General features: G+C 46.5%; 1 protein-coding gene across 9 annotated transcripts in view; it reads left to right on the forward strand.

Annotated features, from left to right (window-relative positions):
• The window catches only part of dennd4c (DENN/MADD domain containing 4C), a 228185-nt gene that overhangs the window by 45974 nt on the left and 156071 nt on the right, over window positions 1–26140 (forward strand). For 8 of the 9 annotated variants that reach the window (XM_038804598.1, XM_038804600.1, XM_038804597.1 and 5 more), the window contains one exon: window positions 5055–5371. In XM_038804598.1, coding sequence (XP_038660526.1) covers window positions 5067–5371 — 305 coding nt within the window. In that variant the 5' untranslated portion in view covers window positions 5055–5066. Of the gene's footprint in view, window positions 1–5052; window positions 5372–26140 lie in introns of those variants that run through there. The other variant, XM_038804599.1, reaches the window with a different exon arrangement.

The raw sequence follows: 26140 nt of genomic DNA on the forward strand, positions 1-26140 counted from the left end.
AAACATCTAATCTCTGTCTTAAATTAGCAACCCCTTGTTTTTAAACGGAGACCCCTGGTGCTAGATTCATCCGCATCTACCTTGTCAAGACCCTTCAGAATCTTAATGGGGATGGGCAGGTCGATGGTATCAGTGAATTGTTTGAGTCATCTCGAACAATCAAAAGATCTTCCTGAACATTGGATAGGAACAGGATTGAACCATTCAGCCCCTTAAGCCTGCCCTGCCATTCATTGAGATCACGGCTGATCTGTTGCCTAATTTCATATACCTGCCGTTGGCCCATATTATAGAATCCCTGCAGTGCAGAAGGAGGCCATTTGGCCCATCAGGTCTGCACAACCCTCTGAAAGAGCACCCTACCTAGGCCCATAACCCTGTACCCCCACCTAACTTTTGGACACTTAAGGGGCGAGTTTAGCCTGGTCAATCCACCTAACCTGCACATCTTTTGGGGGGGGGGGGGGAGAACTGTAGCACCTAGAGAAAACCCATGCAGACACTCACCCAAGGCTGGAACTTTGAGGCAGTAGTGCTGACCACTCTGTCACTCTTTGCTTAACAATATCTCCATTTTAAAATGAACAACTGCTTTGGCTTAAACTGCTGTGTGGGGGAGAGAGTTCCAAACCTCTTCCACCCTTTGAGTGAAGAGCTTCTTAAAGTCTCTTCTGAACACTAATATTTCTAATTTTGTAGACCGTACCCTCTAGTTTTAGAATCCACGACCAGTGGGAATAGTTTATCTTTATTACAGTTTTTCTTTCCTTTTAGTTGTAACCCATTTTGTTCCTGGTTCCTGATATTCTCCAAACAGGTCCTCTTGCCTAGTTTAGCACACCTTGTTTGTCCCAACATGAACCACAACTGGATTCTTCCTCCCTCTCCGATATCCTTTCAAGCTGGTTGGGTGTGTCCCTCACCATGGCACTGGCTAGCAACATACTGTGCAGGACTCTTGGTCTTGCTTACAGAGGATGCTATATGCCCCTACCACTGTTTTACTCTCCCCCCCCCCCCCCCCCCCCCCCCCCCAAAACCCGAATGGCTCCATTTAATGGTCAGTTTGCTCCTCCTCCCTTTGTCTCATCTACCTCGTACCTGTTAGACAAGGTCATCATCTACCTGCTTCACTTGAAGTCATATTCTGCTGGCAAGTACTCGTATTCTTCTAAACTCTGAATACAAGCCTAACCTATGCAATCTTTTTTCATCAGACAAACCACCCATTCCAGTTATTTGTCTAGTAAATGCCTGAACTGCATAAAATGCATTAAACTCTTTCCTGAAATAAGATCAATACTGTATATATTACTCCAAATGTGATCTCACTAGTGCCCTGTACAAATGAAGCATAACCTCTCTACTTTTGTGTTCAATTCCCCTCACAAAAGATAACATTTTGTTTGCTTTCCTAATTACCGGCATTAACTGCATACTAGCCTTTTGTGATTCATGTATGCGGATACCCAGATAGCTCTGCACTTCGCTCTGAACCTCCGCTCTACAATCTCACGGCATTTAACTAATATGCTTTTTATTTTTCCTACCAAAATGGACCATTTCAAATTTTGCCACGTTATAGGCGATTTGCTGGATTTGCCCACTCAACATTATCTATTTCCTTTTTCAGCCTCATGCCCTCTTTGCAATTTACTTTTCTACCCATCTTTGTGTTGTCAGCAAATGTAGTGACTATATCTTCGATCCCTTCATCTAAGTCAATTGTATCAATCCCCTGTGGTATTCCACCTCGTCTCAACCTGCCAACCATAAAATTATCCATTTATGCCAACTGTTTGCTGTTAGGTGGCCAATTGTATGTTACCCCTGATAGCATGAGCGTTTGTTTTCCATGATAATCTTTTGTGTCAACTTATCAGATGACCTCTGGAAATCTATGTACAGTATATCTACCTGTTGCGCTTCTTCCAAAGGACATGTGACTCCTTCAAAGATCTTTCATGGATTTGTTCAACATGATTTCCCTTTTACAAAACCATGTTGACTTTGCTTGATTTCCTTGAGCTTATCCAAGTGGCCTGCTATAACATCTTTAGTAATATATAGATACAGAGAAGATGAGAGCAGGGGGAGGCCTTTTGAGCCTGCTCCACCATTTATCACGATCATGGCTGATCATCTTACTCAATAGCCTAATCCTGCTTTCTCCTCCTAGACTTTGATCCCATTCACTCCAAGTGCTATATCTAGCTGCCTCTGGAATATATTCAATGGTTTAGCATCAACTACTTCCGGTGGTAATGAATTCCACGCTCACACTCTTTGGGTGAAGAAATGTCTACTCATCTCTGTCCGAAATGGTTTACCCTGAATCCTCAGGCTGTGACCCCCTGGTTCGGGACGCACCCACCATCGGGAATGTCCTCCCTGCATCTACCCTGTCTAGTCCTGTTCGAATAAAATCTCGGATCCCCCTGATACTTCTGAACTCCAGGGAAAACAATCTTAACCAAGTCAATCTGTCCTCGTATGACAGTCCTGCCATCCCTGGGATCAGTCTGGTAAACGTTTGCTGCATTTGCTCAAGAGCAGGAACATCCTTCCTCCGAGAAGGAGATCAAAACTACATACAATAGTCCAGGTGCGGCCTCACCAAGGCTCTGTACAAATGCAGCAAAACATCCTGCTTCTGTACTCAACCTCTCGCAATGAAGGCCAACATACCATTACCCTTCTTTACTGCCTGCTCCACCTGCATGCGCTTACCTTCAGCGACTGATGCACAAGAACACCAACGCACTCCTCCTCCTCCTCCCCCCTCCCCCCCCCCCCCCCCCCCCCCCCCCCCCCCCCCCCCCCCCCCCCCCCAATTTACAACTATTCCGGTAGTAATCTGCCTTCCTGTTTTTGCTTCCAAAGTGAAGAACATCACCCGTATCCAAATTATGCTGCATCTGCCATTGATTTGCCCACTCACCCAACCTGTCCAGATCATGCAGTAGGATCTCTGCATCCTCGTCACAGTTCACCTTCCCACCCAACTTGGTATCATCTATAAACTTTGAGATGTTACAATTTGTTCCCTCATCCAAATCATTAATATATATTGTGAATAGCTGGGGTCCTAGCACCGATCCCTGTGGCACCCCACTGGTTATTGCCTGCCAATTTGAAAAGGACCCATTAATCCCTAATCTTTGTTTCCTCGCTGCCAACTGGTTTTCTATCCACCTCAATACATTTCCCCCAATCCCATGTGCTTTAATCTTGCACAATCATCGATTTTACAGGACTTTGTCAAACACCTTCTGGAAGTCCAAATATACCACATCGACTGGCTTCCCCCTTGTCAACTGTACTGGTTACATCTTCAAAGAATTTTTTTTTTTTTTTTTTTTTTAAATTTAGATTACCCAATTATTTTTTCCAATTAAGGGGCAATTTTGCATCGCCAATCCACCTACTCTGCACATTTTTGGGTTGTGGGGGCGAAACCCACGCAGACACGGGGAGAATGTGCAAACTCCACACGGACAGTGACCCAGAGCCGGGATCGAACCTGGGACCTCAGCGCCGTGAGGCGGTTGTGCTAACCACTAGGCCACCGTGCTGCCCTACATCTTCAAAGAATTAAACAGATTTGTCGAGCATGATTTTCCCCTTCATAAATCCATGCTGACTCTGACTGATCCTGCCACTGCTTTCTAAATGTTCCGCTATAAAGTCGTTGATAATGGATTCAAGAATTTTCCCTGCGACAGATATTCAGTTTACTTGTCTATAATTCCCTGTTTTCTCTCTACCTCCCATTTTGAATAGTGGAGTTACATTAGGTACCCTCCAATCTGTTCCAGAGTCCATAGAATCCTGGAAGATGATCACCAATGCATCCACCGTCTCCTTGAGCACTGGGATGCAGATTATTAGGCCCTGGGGATTTATCCACCTCAAATCCCATCAATTTTCCCATTACCATTTCTGTGCTAATATTGATCTCCCTCAGTTCTTACCTCTCTCTAAATCTTTCATTCCCCATCATTACTGGCATTCATGGATTCTAATAATTTCCATATGACAGATAATATTAATAACCTTTATTATTGTCACAAGTACATTAATTGCAATGAAGTTACTGTGAAAATCCCCTCGTCGCCACACTCCGGCGCCTGTTCGGGTAACTGGCCTGTTTTGTCTTTTTGAATAAAGGAGCTATTTTCCAATTTAGTGGGACCTTCTCTGAATCTGGGGAATTTTGCAAAATTAAAACCAATACTGTCAACTGTCTCCTGAGCCGCTTCTTTCAAGACCCTGGAATGAGTTATTTCTGGAACCGGGGTTTGTTAGCCTGCAGTCCCAACAATTAATTCGCTACCACTTCATTGGTGTTTGAAATTTGAGTTCCTCCCTCATGTCCATTAACTGGCTAACAGCTGTTTCTGACACGTTACTTTTAGCCTTTTATGGGGAAGACTGATGCAAAGTGCCTGTTCCGCCATCTCTCTAGGTTACATTTCAATTCCCCAGATGCACTTTCTGTCGGACCAATGCTTATTTTGTTAACTTTCAAATATCTGCAGAAACCTTTGCCATCCGTCTTCATATTACTAGCTATCTTCCTCTTGTACTCTTAATTTTTCCCTCATTAATATTTTTGTTAATCAATGCAACTTTTGGTAAATTTTACAAAAATTTAGGGTATACAATTTTTTTTCCAATTAAGGGGCAATTTAGCGTGGCCAATCCACCTACCCAGCACATCATTGGGTTGTGGGGGTGAGGCCCACACAGACGGGGGGGGGGGGGGGGGGGGGGGGGGATGTGCAAATTCCACATGAACCGGAGTCCTCAGTGCCGTGAGGCAGCAGTGCTAACCACTGCACCACCGTGCCACCCTGCAACTTTTGGTCATTAAAGACATGATTTCATAGCTGAAAACAGCCAACGTTAGTTGCACCAAAAATAATTGCGATTTTAAAAAAGAAAAGTCACCAAATTCACCTGAAATTATATATTTCTGCAACCTCTGCGGTCGGCTTATGTACTTTGATGAATTGCTAAGTTTCTATTTTTATTCTCTCGTTGCTCTTAAGGAACACTCAGCCATGATTGAAGATAAAGGCCCAAGAGTTAGTGACTACTTTGTAGTTGCAGGACTAACTGATACATCTACACCGTTGGAGCAAGAAATTGCAATCTCAGAGACTAAGTCAACAGGACCAAAAGCACCAATAACAGATCTTGCTGTGATAATTAAATCAGCAGGAGAAAATGTTCCTGAAGGCTATACTTGCATTGAGAGCACCCCTACAGGACTTCAGGCAAACTTGAATTTTGGAAGCTTGAAAAGTCCAGAAATGCATCTTTGCTACAAAAGAGGACGGGAGAAACCACCTCTCATTGACATTGGGTAAGTTACTTTATGTTTGCAAACCTTCTTGGGCTGGGGAGTGGTGCAGGGATGAGAAAATAAAATTTGGTTCCAATATATTTACTTTAAACTGCAACTGTGTAGTTTTTTGGCAGACAAGTGGACATTACTGCATCATCCTAGCCAGCTAACATTTTCACTTTACTGTTCAAGTTCTGGAGACTTGGGTTCTGATTCAAGGTTTGCAGGTTACTGCTGATTTTGGGTGATCCAACTGCAATAACACAATACAGTGATTGGGCAGTTAATCAGTTTGATTTGTTTTGTTTAGGTCTTGATCAAGATCAACTGTTATTTGAAATGTGTGGAGCACAAATACTTTCAACAGGTAGTTGATGACTCTGTGCTGTCAAATCACATTACAAATAACCCAATGTAATGTTGTAAGGGTGCCAGATAAGCCAGTCTGAATTTTAAGTGTGTTTTATCTGCAATTTCCTTCTTTTTTTGGAAACATTAAAAAATCCAATGTATCTTTTTCAAAAAATACAATAGAGCTCACCATACTCTCATAGAAGCAGTTATATTTCCTGTCTTACTTTTGACTCAAACCTAGACTTTCTTGGAGATCCTAGCATCTGTTTGCATAGTCCAGTTGCGTGAAAGTGTGCAAATGTTTGGTCCCTTGATTAAAGTTTAAATATATATCTCTATCATCCTGATAACTTCATGAAATTAACAAAAAATAGAATGAACAAAGGCGTTGCACTGACTTAAGCCTTAACTGACTACAACTCACAAGGAATTTCTGACCTTCAGAAAAGCCACAGTAACATCACTATGTTCAAGGATGAGCTCATGCCACATGTGACTGTAGAAAACAAATTCCAAGTTTAAAAAAGGCCTCTTTACATTTCTGAAGCAAAGTCCTGGGCAACAAACTATCTGCAAGGACAAAAGACCCTGAAGCATGTGGTAAACTTATTAATGGATTAAACGGTAACCATCTCAAGAATCCTGACCAGGAATATGCATCCTTTGTCTAAACGCAAGGGAAGAAGTGGCAGTTAAGTCACGTAACCCTTGCCACCACACTGCTGGAACCTGTAACATTGCTTTGTGAACCTAAAAGAGGCAGTCTGCCACCTCCTGTCAACACGAGACAAGCAAAACCAGAGCTCTGTCCAGGTTTACATTATCTGGCCTTCATCTACTCCTTTGTCTGAATTTTGTACCAATGCTTACTTCAGGACTAATTGAGCCCTACATGCTTCTCCCATCACTGCTGAAAGTGGATTGCCTGTATCAGTTTCAGCCTGCTAACCTCTTTGAAGGAATACACTATTAGACTTTTGATTCTGGATTCATGTGAAACAATAAGTTTTTTATTTTGCCAGTGGTCTTTATCTTGGAGATCTTTCTTTCCCTTCTCTTTTATTGTATAAATATAAAAAAATGGGGGAAATGTTATGAACCCTCTTCTTGGGTTTTGAGTGTGTAAAATAAACTCACCCTATGACTAGGGATATTAATAGACGATTGAATCACTCTAAAACTGACGGCTTGGGAAAAAGATGCCACCACTTATAAAGGCTGACACCTTTTCTGTTTACAGGTGGTTAGAAATCGGGGCTGTTTTAAATTAGTCCCCCTCCTGTCTGTAACACGGGGCAAAAATTGCATGATGGTGTTCCTGTTTCTTGTGCTGACGTCTTATGGGGATTTCCTGCTTGTTTACAGTTGAGAAACAAATTTTAATGTACTGTCATCTAATGTTTGCCACTTGGGACTGATACAGTATCTTTAGTGTTGGATTTGCACCAGCATTTTCCAGGAATATTTAGGCGTGTTTAATTTTTTAAAGAAAATTCAGGATGTAGGACATGGATTAAAGTCATTGTTAGTTAGATTATAAAACATGTCGGGACAATCACGGAGCTTTGCTTGACCCCAGCCTGGATTTTAAAGGTGTCTGCCTCCGATCTCCCACTTGACAGTTACAATCATATCACTAAGCAATCGCAGGATTGTGCTGGATTTTCTTGGACATTCAAATTACTGTTGTAAAAATCACGATTTACTGAGTCAAATGCTTTTGCCCTGGACAAGAAGAAAAAATGTCTTTTTTATCTCTGGCAGCCTGGCTTCTCTAAAATTTATTATTTTTAACTCCAAAATGGACCAGGCTTTAGTCCTGACTAGCCATGGCTCATAGCAGTAAAATGCCAAACCTTTAGGTAAACCATCAGACTGGTTACGCAAAAAAAAAGCTAATGTCCCTTCCTGGAACTGCACAACACATCTTTACGTTTCGAAAATAGAATTTTGGCTGCTGGAGATGCTGTGTCGCCAAGGACAAGGAACCTTGACTTCTATTAACACTGCAAGGTTGCAAACTTGGGAAAATATAACCTTTGTCCAACACCTCAATTGGGGACGCACCGTGGCACAGTGGTTAGTATTGCCGCGTTCGGTCCAGGGACCGGGTTCAATTCCAGCCTCAGGTGACTGTGAAGTTTGTTCGTTCTCCCTGCGTCCGCTTGGGTTTCCTCTCGGTGCTCCAGTATTCTCCTACAGACCAAAAATATGCAGGTTCGGTGGATTGGCCATGCTAAATTGCTCCTTCGTCTAAAGTTATGAAAGTTAAATGGGGTTATGGGGCAAGGGCAGGAAAGTGGGTTTAAGTGCTCTTTCAGAAGGTCAGTGCAGAGTTGATGGGCCGAATGGCTTCCTTCTGCACTGTAGGTTTTCTATGACTTCTATGACCCATGAGGAGTGGTGGGAATTATATCAGATTACTTCCCCCCAAGCTGCTCAAATCTATGGAAGGGATCATAAAGCTCCTCAGAGTTTGGAGCTTTCTTGGGCTACAAACTTAAAAAAAAACATTTTTATTGAGTTTTTGGTATATTAAACAAATGTAAACAGTAGGGGACCAAATCAGAAAATAAAATTAAATCCAAAACTATTTCCACACAGGTCGGCTTCAAGTATTCACATCCATACATCATAGTTTTTTTCCCCCTTGGATACCCAGATAGTGGAATTCGTGTCAGGCCTGTTTAAAAGGCAGCACCTCCGCTCTGCCCCTCCTCCTTACGGGTTCACCAGGAAGATCTTGCTTTTGTTCAGGTTAAGTTTATAGCCCGATAAGGCTCCAAACCTTTAAAAGAGTTCCTTGATTCCATCCATGCTGCTTCGTTGATCCGTGATGTAGAGGAGCAGGTCATCCGCATAGAGCGAGACTCTGTGCTCTCTATCTCCTCTCCGGATCCCTTTCCAATTCTTTGCCGTCGTAAGCGTAATCACTAGTGGTTCGATCGCTGGGGCGAACAGCAAAGGGGATAATGGGCATCCCTGCCTTGTGCCTCTGTGCAGTTGGAATGACTGTATCGGAGTTTTCCAGGTGGTGAACCCTGTTCCAAGCCAGAACCACTTCAGTACCTCTAAGAGGCTGGTTTGGCACAGTGGGCTAAACAGCTGGCTTGTATTGCAGAACAAGGCCAGCAGTGCGGGTTCAATTTCAGTACCGGCCTCCCTGAACAGGCGCTGGAATGTGGTGACTAGAGGCTTTTCACAGTAACTTCATTGAAGCCTACTTGTGACAATAAGCGATTATTATTATATTGTAAGAGGGCGACTCTGAAGGCCGTTTCAGTGTCCAGGGAGACGATCATCTCGGGTGTTCTCTCCCCGTTTGGGATCATGATCACGTTCAGCAGGCACCTGATGTTCGATATCAGCTGTCTATCCTTGACAAAGCTTGTCTGGTCTCCTGCTACTACCTCTGGTACACAGTCCTCCAGCCTTAGGCTAGGATCTTTGCCAGTATTTTCGCATCTGTGTTTAGCAGCGATACGAGTCTGTAGGAACTGCATTCTGTTGGGTCTTTGTCTTTTTTAGGTATCAGTTCTTAGACTACAAAGAGTGAAGTCTTCCTGGTGAACCTGAAAGGGGGGAGGAGCACAGCTGGAGGGATTACCATTCTCACAAGCCCAATGCAAATTCCGATATCTGGGTATGCAGGTTGCCCACGAGTGGACACAAATCCAAAAATAGAATCTGATCAGTCTGGCGAAGGAAGTTAAAAGAATCCACAAAATAAACATGCTGCCCAGGTTCCTCTTCATGTTTAGATCCATACCGATCTACATCCTCGAGGCTTTCTTTAACTCGGACGATAAAATTATCGAGTGTGCGCGATCCTACAAAGAAGAAGCAGCATGGGGCGCTTGGCCTTCCTAAATCTCCGATACTACCACTGGGCAGTCACAGTAAAAAAAAAAAAAAAATGAGGGAATGGGTGAAAGAACCAGAAATCGAATGGATGAGGATGGAGGAGAGCTCCTGCACAGGAATGACCCTCTGAGCCCTCACCATGGCGGCACTCCCTTCCCCGCCAGCCAAGCACTCAGCAAACCCAGTGGTGGCAGCCACACTCCAAACCTGGAATCAAATAAGACAGCACTTTGGCCGAACTGAAATGTGACCTCCATCTGCTGCATCCACAGGTTCGCGCCAGCCATGTTGGATGCCACTGTTTACAGGTGGGGAGGACTTTTATCTGGTGGACAGACTAATTCGAGGAACTGGCAAAAAAATTACTACTACCCAACTGCGACACCTACAGGTTGAGAATGTTTTCCGCAGCGACATGACATCCTATTGCTAAATGTTAGGGAACTATTGGATGCAGGCTATCTATGCAGGCAGGAGGAATCTGCGGGGACTTGTATGGACAACTCCTAGAAAGGGTATGCTTCCCACTGGACGAGACACATGAAAAATGGGAGGAAGAACTGAGGATTGAAATAGGGTGGGGACTCTGGAGCGAAGCACTGAACAGTGCTAATTCCACCTCCACTTGCGCAAGACTGAACCTCGTGCAAGTGGTGCACAGAGCGCATCTCATCTGAACCCGAAATGAGCAGATTATTTGCAGAGGTGGAGGACAAATGTGAACGGAGACTCGGCCAATCACACCCACATGTTCTGGGCACACCCCAGACTGGTCAGGTTCTGGACAGCGCTCTGAACCAATACCCAAGGTTGTGAAGTGATGTTGGAGCCAAAGTTGGCAGTCTTTGGGGTACAAGACCAGCCAGAACTATTTATGGGGAAGGAGGCTAACTTCCTTGCCCTTCGGTAAGAATTCTGCTCGGCTGCCGATCAGCACAACTCAAACTGCAGACTGCACCAACTTGTTCCAAGACCTGTTTGAAGCAAATGGAGCAAGGGAAGGGTGCATTGGGGCTCCTAAGGCACCGAAGAACGCGGAGGGAGGAGGGCAGGCAGAGGGGAGGTGGGGGGGGGGGAATGGGAACAGCCAGAAAAGACAACGGGGACTAAGAGCAAGGCCATGAAGATGGGGCCCTCTGGCAGGAACACAGGATCCCAGGTCAGAATGTGTGCCCCCCCCCCCCCCCCCCCCCCCCCCCCAAGGTTGACCTGCCTGGCACGTAGAGGGGTATGACACCCCCCCACACCCCCTTCAAAGACACCAAGGGAGGGGGCGGAGAGGGAGGGCAGGCTAACCAACAGTGGCAAAGAGGGAAAAGAAGAAACTATTCATATGTAAATACACTATGATCTCTTTCAGTAAACTATAAAAGCTGCAAAACTCCAATAAATATCATCTGAAATATTGCCATGTGGGCCTGAAACCAGACAGTCACTGTTTGACCTCCAAAAAGACAGTACTCTAGGCTAACAGCCTGCCTTTCTACCATTTTAACGTTGTGCAAGTGGTAGCAGAAGGACAATTGTTCCTCACCTATATTGTGAACTAATGAAACATTGAAATTTGTACTAATCAACTGTGCATGCTTTCTCGCATTGTGGAAGGCGATGAATTCGGTGAAGAGTTCCTGATGAATATGATTTTTGGATTTGTTGAAGATTCCTCTGGAAGATTGAAATTCACACTGTCTTGGCAGGATTTTTTCAGCTACAGGAAGTAAGGCTATGCAGGCGAATGTGTCCTGACTGGGCAAGAAGGAAATAACACCGAAGATTTATCTCCCTTCTTGAAGATGGTTACAATTGTCGCATTCCCAAAGTTGGCGGCAAGAGTTATCTTCCAAATCTATTGGATGAGTGCTTGGCTTCTAATATTTTCCTTGTGACAGATGTTTGGTTAACTGGCCTGTAGCTACCACCTTTCTGACCCCCCCCCCCCTTTTTTTTTGAATAATAGAATTGCATTTCCTATTTTTAAATCTAATGGAACCTTCCCCAACTTCCTTTGTGATCGTAATTTTCCAGAGTTCCTCCTTCCCTTCCAATTCCTGATTTAGAGCTATTTCTGGGATGCTATCTACCCTCTACAGTGTATATTGATGCAAAATGACTGTTCAAATCACCTACCATAGATTTATTTTCCATTATTAATACCCTAGAATCACTTTCTATAGGACCAATGCTCATTAGATTAATAAAATATTTGCAAAAATGCTTTCTCTGTTTTAATATTCCTGGATATTGTCATGGGAATGTCCCTTTTAAGAAGTGTGTTTACTAAATAGCTTCAGTGATGTCATTGTGTGGGTGGAGCTGGGCTTTTGTTCTGTCTTTTACTTTCGTTTTGAGTTGGGAGCTGTTTGTGGCTGTGTTTTACTTTCATTTTGAGTTGGGCGCTGCATTCAGACAAAGAATGTTTATTGTGGTTTCTCTCTCTATATGTTAAACGGTGTCTTTAAACCAGACTAAGGCAGGCCTGCAGCAAGGTTCAATTCCCGTACCAGCCTCTCCGAACAGGTGCCAGAATGTGGCGACTAGGGGCTTTTCACAGTACCTTCATTTGAAGCCTACTTGTGACAATAAGCGATTTTCATTTCAAGGTGAACTTTATTTTCTCCAAACAGAGAAAGCTAGCCATGTCAGATAGCCAGGTCTCTGACTCAGGGGGCTTTGAGTCCCTCCAAGCGAATAATATCTGTCTCGGGGCCACCAGGGAAGCAAAGGCCAGAAAGTCTGCCTCTTTTTCCTCCTCCTGGATTCCCGGGTCTTACGACATTACAAAAATCGCCACCTCTGGATTCTGCGTCACGCTTGTTTTCAATACTTTGTACATGACTTCCGCAAACCCCTGCCAGAATCTCCTAAGCTTGGGGCATGCCCAGAACATATGAACATGGTTCGCTGGTCCTCCCGCACACCTTGCGCACCTGTCTTCCACCCCAAAGAACCTGGTCGTCTGGGCCAATGTGGGCCTGGTGAACAATCTTAAACTGTATAAGGCTGAGCCGGGCACATGTTGTGGACGCATCGACTCTGCACAACGCATCAGAGACCATCCTCTAACTCTCCACCTAACTCCTCTTCCCATTTGTGTTTCGGCTTCTCGGTCTGTGTTTCCTCTGAAATGAAATGAAAATCGCTTATTGTCAGAAGTAGGCTTCAAATGAAGTTACTGTGAAAAGCCCCTAGTCGCCACATTCCGGCGCCTATTCGGGAAGGCTGGTATGGGAATTGAACCGTTCTGCTGGCCTGCCTTGGTTGGCTTTAAAAGCCAGCTATTTAGCCCAGTGTGCTAAACCAGCCCCCATAAGCTCCTTATAAATGTCCGAAACTCCCTTCTCCCACCCACACTGGAAACTACCCTGTCCTGTATCCCCCTTGGTGGTAGGAGCGGGAAGGTTGAGACCTGCCTGCGCAGGAAGTCTCGCACCTGCAGGTACCTAAATTCATTCCCTCCCGTCAGTTCAAATTTCATCTCCAGTTCCCTCAAGCCGGGAAAGCTCCCCTCAAACAAACATAACGCCCATCCTCTCAATCCCTGCTCTCTGCCACCTTCAGAACCCTCCATCTAACCTCCCTGGGGCAAACTGGTAATTATTGCAAATTGGGAACCAGATCGATGCTCCCTCTGCTCCCACATGTCTCCTCCATTGCCCCCAGACTCTCAGGGCCACGTCCACCACGGGGCTGGTGGAGTAGCGTGCCAGCGGCATAGGCAGAGGTGTTGTTACCGATGCCCCCAAATTGGTGCCCAGCCCGCCGTCCCCTGGCTGCACTCCAACATGCCCTTTTAACTCGCGGTGTCTTATCTATCTATACGAAGCCCGAGATCACCTTGTTGACCCGCTTTATAAAAAAAAAAGAGGAATAAAGATGGGGAGACACTCGAACACAACAGGAATCTTGGGAGAACTGTCATTTTCACTCTGTCCCCTCCCAGCCAGTGACGATGGGAGCATGTCCCACCTCTGAAAATCCTCCTTCATTTGGTCTACTAGTCGGGCCAGATTAAGCTTGTGCAGCCGTTCCCATTCCCACGCCACCTGGATGCCGAACGACCAAAAGCTTCCCCCTACCACTCGAAATGGCAGCTCCCCCAATCGCCTCTCCTGCCCCCTTGCCTGGATCATGAACATCTCTCTTTTCCCCATGTTCAATTTATAACCTGAAAACCGGCCAGAATCCCCATAGTTTCTTCCATACCTTCCAGTGGGTCCGACACATATAAGAGCAGATGGTCCGTGTCGCGAGACTGTGTTCCACCCCTCCCTGGACCAATCCCTTCCAGCCCTTTGAGGCTCTCAATGCAATTGCGGGGAGCTCTATGGCCAGTGTGAAAAACAGCGGGGAGAGGGAGCATCCCTGCCTCGTCCCCCGGTGCAGCCAAAAATAGCCCGATGTCAGCCTGTTGGCCCGAACACTTGCCACGGGTGCCTGATACAGCAGCCTGACCCAGTCAATGACGCCCCATCCAAATTCAAACCGCCCCAATACCTCTCTCAAATAATTCCATTCCACCTGGTCAAATGCCTTCTCTGCGTCCGTTGTGGCCACTACCTCTACGTCCCTACCCTCTGGGGGCATCATGATAACATTCAACAGCCATCTTAGGTTGGCCGCCAACTGCCTCCCCATAACAAATCCTGTGTGGTCCACCCAACCACGTCCAGTATGGAGCCCTCCATCCTGAGGACAAGATTTTAGCCAACAATTTGGCGTCTACATTTAATAGGGAGATCGGTCTATAGGACCTGCATAACTCTGGGTCCTTATCCCGCTTCAGGATCAATGAGATAGTGGCCTGTGACATCGTCGGGGGCAGCCCCCTCTCTCCCATGCCTCATTAAATGTCCTCATCAGCAGTGGCCCCAGCATCCCAGAGAACTATTGGTAAAACTCCACTGTGTACCCATCCGGTCCCGGGGCTTTACCTGACTGCATGGCCTTCAGCCCATCTGCTACTCTTCCAACCCGATCGGGGCCACAAGCCCTTCTACCAAGTCTTCTTCAACCTTCGGGAACTTCAGATCCCTAAAGAATTGCCTCATCCCCCTCGGCCCAGCTGGGGGTTCTGACTCAAACAGCCTGCTATAGAATTCCTCGAACACCCTATTTACCCCAGCTGAATCTCCGACCCGGTTCCAATCTCTATCCCTTACCATCCCAATCTCCCTGGCTGCCTCCTGCTTTCTAAGCTCCTGCACAAGCATTCTACTGGCCTTCTCCCTGTATTCATAGATTGCCCCCCTTGCCTTCCTCAGCTGCTCTACCGCCTTCCTTGTAGTTAACAAGCCAAACTCTACCTGTAGCCTCTGTCGTTCCCTTAGAAGCCCTGCCTCTGGAGTCTGCGCATACCTCCTGTTGACCTGTAGTATTTCCTTTTATCAGTTGGTCCATCTCTTGTTCTGTCTGCCTTCTCCTTGTGGGCCCATATCGAGATCATCTCCCCTCTAACCACAGCCTTCAGTGCCTCCCAGACCACCGCAGCCGAAACTTCCCCCGTGTCGTTGACTTCCAGATAGTTCTGGATACATTTAGTCAGCCGCCTACACACCACCTCACCAGCTAAAAGTCCCACGTCCATCCTCCAGTGCGGGTGCTGGCTACCCTCCTTGCTCAGCTGTCGGTGAACCCAGTGCAGGGCATAATCCGAGATTGTGATCGCTGAGTACTCCTGTGTCCACTACTCCTGTTCAAGATAAAAACAAGTCAATCTGGGAATACACTTACTTTATGCACGTGCAACCCCACCCCGCCCAAATAACCAGCTTGAGCAAATCCAGGTCCGTGATCTTCCCCAACATCCTCCTTATGAACTCCACATGATACACAACCCCCTCCAACAAGCGTACCTTCTTTTCACCCCCCCCCCCCCCCCCCCCAAAGAAACTGGGCTTCTGTGAGCCAGCCCGCCCAGCTAGCTTGGTGGCCACCGCCCATGGTGCCAGACATTTTCCCACCCATTGATCCACCCCTCCCTCCCCCAAGCTCAGACACGCATATACAAATGTAAACCATCCCAACCCAATTGCCCAAAAGAAACACGCAAAGAAAATCCGAAAAGAAGATCAAGCATCTAACAATCCTACCTCCATTTCCCCCATCAGTGCAAATGCAAATTTTAACTCGAGCAGCTCATCTGCAGACCCCAGCTCGATACAAAAGGCATTACAAGTAACATCCAAAGACAAAAACATTTCTCTTTTAAAAAAAAAAAAATAAATAAATAACTAAAGAGACGAGAACAAAAAAAATACATGAGAACTGCAGCAAAGTTCAGTCCGATACCTGCCCTTTCCTTCTCGCGAAGTCCATCGCTTCCTCGGGCGACTCGAAGTAGAAATGTTGCTCTTTGTGCGTAACCCAAAGACGGGCCGGGTACAGTAGTCCAAACTTTACCTTCTTCTTAAAAAGGATCGATTTTATCTGATTGAACCCTGCTGTTCTCCTGGCCACGTCCGTGCTCAGATCCTGATATATATACACAGGACACTTCTCCCAGTTGCAGCTCCGTGTCTGCCTGGCCCACCGTAAAATACACTCCTTGTCCAGGTACCTGTGGAATCTCGCCATCATTGCTCGGGGGGGTCACCCACATGCGGCTTCCTCGCTAGCGCTCTGTGCGCCCTGTCCACCTCCAAGGATCGGGAGAATGTCCCCTCCCCCCAGTAGCTTCTGAAACATAGCCGCTATGTATGCTCCTGCGCCCGTTCCTTCGGATCCCTCCGGGAGACCCACGATTCTTGGGTTCTGCCGGCGGGACCTGTTCTCTGGATCCTCCACCTTCTCCTGGAGCCTTTTCGGTTGGTCTCTCAACATTCCCACCTCCACCTCCATTGCTGTTTGGTGCTCCTCCTGCTGAGTCCGTGCCTTCTCCACTTTCTGGATCGCCCGATCTTGAGCATCCAGTCTAAGTTCCAGTCGCGCAAACGACTCCTTAATCAGGTCCAAGCATTCCTGCTTCTGCTTAGCGAAGCCCTCCTGTATAAACTGCATCAACTGCTCCATCGACCGCTGGGTCCTCAAGGCAGAACTCCGGTCATCCGCCATGCTTTCTCCCGTTGCTGCCTCAGCCCACGCCTTCTGTTTTTCCTTTGCGAGCACTCCTGGTTTGCTTCTCCATGCACTGATGTAGGATTCCTCTTCGCAATTGCACCCAACATCAGTTTTCCACTTCAGATCCAATTTATATAAAAAAAAAAAATCGGGGGTAAAGGTCCAAAGTTTCGACCCGAGCGGGAGCCACCAAATGTGCGACCTACTCCTTCATAGCCTCCACCAGAAGTCATGTTGACGCTGTTAATTAACAGAGCCACCCCTCTACCATTTCCCAGCTTCCTGTCCTTCCCAAATATCATGTACCCTTATATTGAGGTCCCAATCTGTCATCCTGCAGCCATGTCTCTGTAATGGCTATCGAAGTTTGTTATTTGTGCTCTGTTCTTCTGTTTAGTTATGAATGCTATGTGCATTCAGACACCGAGCCTTTAACTTTATCCTTTTTTGTTATTTTTGTAACCTTGTTGCTGCAATGTTAACTTTGTACTCTATCCCTTCCTTTCACGGTCTGTTTATTATTTATCATATTAATGCCTTCCTTTCTTGCCTCATCTCTACTTTTAGATTTACCATATCTTCCCAAGTTTGGTCCCTTGCCCCCACTGTTTAGTTTAAACCCTTTCTACTTCACTAGTAATGTAGCTTGCTCATACACTGGTCCCAGCACAATTTAGGTGTAGACTGCTTCAACAGTCCAGATCCCATTTTCTCCAAAGCTGGTGCCAGTGCCCCACAAACAGGAACCCACTTCACCCACACTAATCTTTGAGCTGCACATTCATTTCTCTAATCATATTTGCCCTATGTCAATTTGGTTTTGGATTACCTTTTGAGGTTCTGCTTAATTTACCTCGCTCCTCAAAGTGGCTCTGTAGAACCTCTTTAGTAGTTCTACCTATGTTGCTGGTATCTACATAAACCATGACATCTAGGTCCTCCCTTTCCCACTGCAAGTTCATCTCCAGTCATAAGCAGATGTCCCAAATCCAAACACCAGGCAGGCGACACAAGCTGCTAGATTTTCCCTATTCCTGGCCACTGACTGAATTAGGAGATCCTGTCCTTCGAGGTGTATTACAAAGTATCCAGATAACCTACCCCCTTGCTGATGTGTCGCAGTGTCTGCAGCTCAGCCTCAAGCTCAATGGCTCTTGAGCCAAAGTTCCTGAAGCCGCAAACACTGCAGGAGAGTTTGTCCTGGATCTCACTGCCATCCTTAATGTGTCTTCCTCAACTATTATTTTATTCAATGAATCATTTTCCATTGTTAGATAGATTTTATTAACTTTGCCACAAGTATTTTTTATAAACTTAGGAGAACAATAGACCCTGACCACTTTAACAAATACTCACAATGAAAGAGAAAATGGTGGAAAATCTCAGCAGGTCTGGCAGCATCTGGAGAGAGAGAGAAGAGGTAACGTTTCGAGTCCAATGACTCATAGAACATAGAACATTCGGCCCTTGATGTTGTGCCGACCTGTGAAACCAATCTAAAGCCCATCTACACTATTCCATTATCATCCATACGTTTATCCAATGACCATTTAAATGCCCTTAATGTTGGCGAGTCTGCTACTGTTGCAGGCAGGGCATTCCACGCTCTTACTACTCTCTGAGTAAAGAACCTAACTCTGACATCTGTCCTATATCTATCTCCTCTCAACTTAAAGCTATGTCCCCTCGTGCTGGCCATCACCATCTGAGGAAAAAGGCTCTTGCTCTCCAACCTATCTAATCCTCTGATCATCTTGTATGCCTCTATTAAGTCACCTTTTAACTTTCACCTCTAATGAAAACAGCCGTAAATCTCTCAACCTTTAAATCACTGGCTTTTAAAGCAGACCAAGGCAGGCCAGCAGCACGGTTCAATTCCCGTACTAGCCTTCCCTGAACTGGTGCTGGAATGTGGTAACTAGGGGCTTTTCACTAACTTCATTGAAGCCTACTCGTGACAATAAGCAATTTTCATTTCATTTAATAAGATCTTCCCTCCATACCAGGCAATATCCTGGTAAATCTCCTCTGCACCCTTTCCATTGCTTGCACATCCTTGCTATAATGCAGCGACCAGAACTGCACGGAATACTCCAACTGCGGCCGCACCAGAGTTTTGTACAGCTGCAACATGACCTCACGGCTCTGAAACTCAATCTCTCTACCAATAAAAGCTAACGCACCATACGCCTTCTTAACAACCCTATCAACCTGGGTGGCAACTTTCAGGGATGTATGTACATGGACACCAAGATCTCTGCTGACCCACACTACCAAGAATCTTACCATTAGCCCAGTACTCTGACTTCCTGTTATTCCTTCCAAAATGAATCACCTCACACTTTTCTGCATTAAACTCCATTTGCCACCTGTCAGCCCAGCTCTGCAGCTTATCTATGTCCCTCTGTAACATGCAACTTCCTTCCACACTGTCCACAACTTCACCAACTTTAGTGTCATCTGCAAATTTACTCACCCATCCTTCTACGCCCTCCTCCAGGTCATTTATAAAAATGACAAACGGCAGCGGCCCAAAACAGATCCTTGTTGTACACCAGAAGTAACTGAACTCCAGGCTGAACATTTCCCATCAACCACCACTCTGTCTTCATACAGCTTGCCAATTTCTGATCCAAACCGTTAAATCACCCTCAATCCCATGCCTCCATACTTTCTGCAATAGCCTACCGTGGGGAACCTTATCAAAAGCTTTACTGAAATCCATATGCACCACATCAACTGCTTTACCCTCGTCCACCTGTTTGGTCACCTTCTCAAAGAACTGAATAAGGTTAGTGAGGCACGACCTACCTTTCACAAAACCATGTTGACTATCTCTAATCAAATTATTCCTTTCTAGATGATTATATATCCTATCAATCCTTTCCAAGACTTTGCCCACAACAGAAGTAAGGCTCACTGGTCTATAGTTACCGGGGTTGTCTCTACTCCCCTTCTTGAACAAGGGGACAACATTTGCTGTCCTCCAGTCTTCTGGCACTATTGCTGTCGACAATGACGACATAAAGATCAAAGCCAAGGGGTTTGCAATCTCCTCCCTAGCTTCCCAGAGAATCCTAGGATAAATCCCATCTGGCCCAGGGGACTTAGCTATTTTCACACTTTCCAGAATTGCTAACACCACCTCCTTATGAACATTAATCCCGTCTGGTCTAGTAGCCTATATCTCCGTATTCTCCTCGACAACATTGTCTTTTGCCTGTGTGAATACTGATGAAAAATATTCATTTAGCGCCTCTCCTATCTCCTGTGACTCCACGCACAACTTCCCACTACTGTCCTTGACTGGCCCTACTCTTACCCTAGTCATTCTTTTATTCCTGACATACCTATAGAAAGCTTTAGGGTTTACCTTGATCCTACCTGCCAAAGACTTCTCATGTCCCCTCCTGGCTGCTCTTAGCTCTCTCTTTTGGTCCTTCCTGGCTAACTTGTAACTCTCAAGCGCCCTAACTGAACCTTCACGCCTCATCTTTACATACGCCTCCTTCTTCCTCTGGACAAGTGATTCAACTATTTTAATAGACCACGGTTCCCTCGCTCAGTCACTTCCTCCCTGCCTGACAGGTACATAGTTATCAAAGACACGCAGTAGCTGTTCCTTGAAAAATCTCCACATTTCAATTGTGCCCATCCCCTGCAGTTTCCTTCCCCATCCTATGCATCCTAAGTCTTGCCTAATCTCATCACAATTGCCTTTCCCCCAGCTATTACTCTTGCCCTGTGGTATACCTATCCCTTTCGATCACTAAAGTAAATGTAACAGAATTGTGGCACTATCACCAAAGTGCTCACCTGCCTCCAAATCTAACACTTGGCCTGGTTCATTAACCAGTACCAAATCCAATGTGGCCTCGCCTCTTGTTGACCTATCCACGTACTGTCAGGAAGCCCTCCTGCACACATTGGACAAAAACTGACCCATCTAAAGTACTCGAACTATCGCGTTTCCAATCAATATTTGGAAAGTTAAAGTCCACCTTAACAACTATCCTGTTACTTGGACTCTTTGTCAAAGCCCTCCCAATACTCTCACAGCTAGCTTCTATCCCTTATGGTAAGAACCAATTACAGGATGAAACAGAAAAGGCAAAAGCAATGGCACACCATCTTCCCTTCCTTGGCTAACTCTGTTATCACCCAGCTGCAGCACACTGTTCAAAATCACACTGCTTTTGCTCTGTGATACTGAAATCTCGTTCTATACATCCTTCTGAAACTAAGGAGTTAGTTGACCCAAAGTTACAGAAAAAACTAGTTTACGTGGCATTCCTTAATTAGCCAACTTAAACAGCTCTTCCAGTATAGCCCTGAACCCTGCTTGAGGGTAGGAAATTTGCAATTTAGGCAGTAAATTTCAGTTAAATGCTAAATACAAACAAATTAAGACTTTTAAAGAAGTGCTTAACATCCCCTTACTCATCCAAACTGCCACCAGTCTTCTCAAGCCTCACCATACATAACAATGCGATGAGGGTTTTTGCCACTCCCACCCTTTCAGGCAGTGAATCCTCGATCCCCAAACAGACTCTGAGCAAAAACAAATCTCCCTCAACTCCTGTATAATCCTTTCACCAGTTGCCCCCTGCCAAACAAAATGGGTCGTTACTATCCACAAGACTCCTCATTACTTAAAATATTTATGTTAAATCCACTCTATTCTGAAGAGAACTAATTTTTCTAATTTTTTCCTATAGCCAAAATTCTCCTTTCCTCGTAAGTCTCCTCAATGCCCTCCCTTATGCGATCATATTCGCCCTGTAATGTGATTACCAATATGCTAGCTGTGGCCAAGCTAGCATTTAATACGTTTCTAACCTGACCTCCCTACTCGTGTTCTATTGCTTAGCTAATAAAAGAATCCCATATACCGTAACTACTTTATCCAACTGTCCAGGGATCTGTGGACACGGGCCCCATCCTCTACACTCTTCAATAGCCTGCCGTTTATTGAACATTGCCTCACTTCTCTGAAGTGATTCCCATTTGCTACTTTTCTGCCCACCTGGAGAAGTTCAATGCTCTATTTTCATAGATAGTTTCATAGAATTTACAGTGCAGAAGGAGGCCATTCGGCCCATCGAGTCCGCACTGGAAATCATGTTGCAGCTGTATAAAACCTTGGTTAGGCCGTATTTGAGTTTTGCGTGCAGTTCTGGTCACCACATTATCAGAAGGACATGGAAGCTTTGGAGAGAGTGCAAAGGAGTTTTACAAGGATGTTGCCTAGTCTCAGAGCATTGGCATGAGGAGAGGTTGAATAAACTAGGATTGTTTTCACTGGAAAGATAGAGACGGAGAGGAGACCCGATAGCGGTCGACAAAATTGAGGCATAGACAGGGTGGATAGTTATTTTTTAAAAAATAAATAAATATCTGATTATAGTTTCTCTGCCGTTTTGGCATTCACGCCTTTTATTATCTTTGGGGACTGCCATTAGCACTCTCTTCCCTTGGTTTCTGTGTTTCAGTGAGATCATCCTTCATTTGTAACACCAATGAGTTTGCTCAGCCTCTCATAAGACCTCCTCCATCCCAGAATTCAGCCGAGTGAGCTTTCTCTGAACTACTTGCAGTGCAAATGTATCTTTCAACAAAGGAGACCAAAACTGTCCACTGCACTTTACATGTGGTCTCACAAATGCCCTGTACAGTTTTAGCAAGATTTCCCAACTTGTATATTCCACTCTCCTTTCAATAAAGGCCTGCATTCCATTTGCCTTCCTAATTACTTGCTGTACCTGCATGCTGACATTTTGTGATTTACAAGGACAGCTCTATATTGCAGCATTTCGCAGTTTCTGTCCACTTAAAGATTATTCTGTTCTTCTATTATTTCTGCCAAAATGGACAGCATTGTCTTTCGGCAGCGACCATGGAGTGAATGGTCGCACATTTGGCAGCTCCCGCTCAAGGTGGTCTTTGTGTTGCTTTTAAGCTGGATTGTTGCAGGAAATGTGTCGAGCAAGGGTGTAGAAGCTAGAACAGAAGAAAGGGACCTCTAGTTTATGGCGCTGCGGCCCAGAAGGCATCGGAAAATAACGAACCAGGCGGTAGTGGTGAGTGAGGAACGGAGAGCCCGCATGGAGATGGTGGATGAACAGATGTCGGACCCAGTCAACTCAGTGATCAGTGGACCAGTTGGTGAGCTTCTGAAATGAGAAGTTCACCCAACAACGGGCAGCACGGTAGCATGGTGGTTAGCATAAATGCTTCACAGCTCCAGGGTCCCAGGTTTGATTCCCGGCTGGGTCACTGTCTGTGCGGAGTCTGCACATCCTCCCCGTGTGTGCGTGGGTTTCCTCCGGGTGCTCCGGTTTCCCCCCACAGTCCAAAGATGTGCAGGTTAGGTGGATTGGCCAGGCTAAATTGCCCTTAGTGTCCTGAAAAAAAAAAAGGTTAATGGGGGTGTTGGGTTACTGGTATAGGTATACGTGGGTTTGAGTAGGGTGATCATTGCTCGGCACAACATTGAGGGCCGAAGGGCCTGTTCTGTGCTGTACTGTTATTTAAAAAAAAAAACTGAAGGAAAGTGTGGAGGACCTGGCCCGAGCAGTGCACTCGATCAAGGCGGTTGTTGACCGCATGGAGACAAAACCGGCGATCCAGAGGTTGGAGGAGCTGGTGGGGGAGCATGAGGACCAGTCCGCCTCGACAGCAGCAGAGATTGGGATGTTCTGTGACCAGCAGAAGAGGTTGCTGGAGAAAGTGGAGGACATGGAAAATCGTTCTCCGAGGCAGAACATTCGGATTGTGGGTCTGCCAGAGGGAATCGAAGGATCGGACGCTGTTGCCCATGTGGGGAAGATATTGGAGGAGCTGCTTGGGGAAAGTGTGTTTTATCGACCGCTGGAGGTGGGTCGGGCCCACAGGGCAGTGATGCAAAAGCCCCAGGGGGGTGGGCCGCTGAGGGCGATGGTGGTGCCATTTCATCGGTTCCTGGACAAGGAACACATTGAGGTGGGCCTGGCTGACAAGGTCATGTACGTGGGAGGATGTCAAGATCTGGGTGTATCAAGACCTGGGAGCAGAGCTCGCAAAGAGGAAGGCAAGCTTTAATAGGGTCAAGCCGGCCCTGTACATGAAGGGCATCAAGTTCGGACTACTGTACCCGGCCTGACTATGGTGACCTATGGGGGTCGGGAGTGGTACTTTGGCTCGTCGGAGGAGGCAGCGGACTTCATGAAGGGAATAGACTTGATAGGAGAAGGAGGATCTTGAATTTGACTGAGGAGAACTGAAATATGTTTTGTAAAATGTTGGATCTGTGCTGTTTGGACTTATTTCGGGGGTTTTGCTTGTTTCTTGCCAAGATTTTTTTTTTTCCTGTTTGATTTGGTGTTATAGTAATTTGTAAAGGGAGGAGGGGTGGGCCTTTGTGCTCAGACCTTGGGAGCAGTTGTTTGTTTGTTTTTGCTCCTTGACTTTGTTTCAACTGTTTGCGCTAAGAGCGGGGGGGAAGGAACCAGTGGGGAGTGAGATGCTAGATGCAATGGGCGGAGGCCAGGCTAGCTGGGAGGGCTAGTTTACAGAAGCAAAGTGGGGGGTGAGCTGAAGACCGACGTGGGGGTGGGGGGACCGGACTACTGACGGGGATGGGATTTTCAAAGTGGAGGAGGGGTGATGACGGTGTTTACCCGAGGGCGGACCAGGGGAGCTGCGGGACAGGCCGAAGAGTGACCTAAGAGAGGTTATGGTTGATCGGGGGAAGGGGGGGGGGGGGGCGAGAAATGTTCGGGGGCTAAAAGGGCCCGTGTGTTCGTGCACTTGAGGCAACTAAGGCGGACCTGGCCATGTTGCAGCAGACACATTTGAAGGTGGGGGATCAGATTAGGTTGAGGAAGGGATGGGTTGGGCAGGTGTTTCATTCGGGATTAGACTTTAAAACGAGGGAGGTGGCAATCCTGGTGGCATTGAAGGGAGGGAAGATCGAAGTGGACCCGGTGAGTAGATTTGTTATGGTTAGTGGGAAGTTGGAGGCAATGGTCGTGGGTAAATATAAATACCCCAAACTGGGACGATGTTGAGTTTGTCAGACGGGTGCTGGGGAAGATCCCAGACCTGGATTCATATCGACTGATTATGGGGGGAGATTGCAACACTGTCCTGGATCAGAGGCTGGATCGGTCGAGTCCCAGGCCTGGGAAGGTATCAGCTATGGCAAAGGAGCTGCAGGGGTTTATGGAGCGCATGGGGGTGTGGATCCATGGAGATTTGGGAGGCCAAGGAGTAAGCGTTTTCATTCTACTCCCATGTACATAAGGTATATTCCCGGATAGACTGCTTTGTGTTGTCCAAAACGCTGCTGGCTGAGGTGGTGAGGTGATGGATGCTTAATATTCAGCAATTGTGGTGTCAGACCACACCTCGCAAATGGGAGGTTATACAGGGGTTGAGGACGATGCACTCAGGTAAGGCCCTGGGACCTGATGGATACCCGGTTGAGTTTTATAAAAAGTTTTCTGGTTTGCTAAGTAAGGCTTTTAATGAGTCCAAGGAGCTGGGTGTGCTCCCCCCAACGTTATCGCAGGCATCGATCTCCCTTCTTTTGAAATGGGATAAGGATCTGGAGAGTTATGGGTCGTATAGATCGATCTCCCTGTTGAATGTGGATACTAAATTGCTGGCTATGCACCAAGAGGATTGTGCCCCGGAGGTAACAGGGGAGGACCAGATGGAATTTGTGAAGGGACGACACCTGACGTCCAATATTAAATGGCTCCTAAATGTGATAATACTGCGGAGGGGCGCGAGGACGAGGTGGTGGTGGCCATGGATGCAGAGAAGGTCTTTGATCGGGTGGAGTGGTGGCACCGGTGGGATGTCCTGGGAAAGTTCTGGTTCCGGCAGGGATTCGTGGATTGGGTCCGGTTGCTATGTCAGGCACCAGTGGCGAATGTAAGGACCAACCGGGTCCGTGTCAGAGTATTTTAGTCTGTGCAGGGGGACAAGGCAGGGGTGCCCACTTTTCCCACTACTGTTTGCCCTGTCCATAGAGCCTTTGGCAATGGCGTTGAGGGCATCAAACATTTGGCAGGGATAGTGGGGGTGGGGGCAGGGTGATTGAGCAAATGAAAGTGGACTTCCATAGGTGGGATCTGCTACCGCTGTCATTGGAGGGGAGGAGGGTACAGACTGAAAATGACACAAGTCCTTCTTGAGTGGGGCGCGGGGAGGGAGGCTTGACCCTTCCGAACTTTATTAATTACTACTGGGCGGCTAATGTGTCGATGGTTAGGAAGTGGGTAGTGGGGGAGGGTCGGTGTGGGACCAGGTAGAGGCGGCATCTTGTCAGGGCACAAGTCTGGAGACTCTGTTAACGGCACCTCTGCCATTCTCGTGGGCCCGGTACTCCACAAGTCCAGTGGTAGTGGCAACCCTGAGAGTGTGGAGGCAATGGAGGCAGCCTATGAGATTGGAGGGGGCGTTGGTGTGGTCAGCGATTTCTGACAATCACCGGTTCGCTCTGGGGGGGGGGGGGGGGGGGGGGGG

This window comes from Scyliorhinus canicula, chromosome 8, assembly GCF_902713615.1.
Source record: "Scyliorhinus canicula chromosome 8, sScyCan1.1, whole genome shotgun sequence".
Taxonomy (NCBI): domain Eukaryota; kingdom Metazoa; phylum Chordata; class Chondrichthyes; order Carcharhiniformes; family Scyliorhinidae; genus Scyliorhinus; species Scyliorhinus canicula.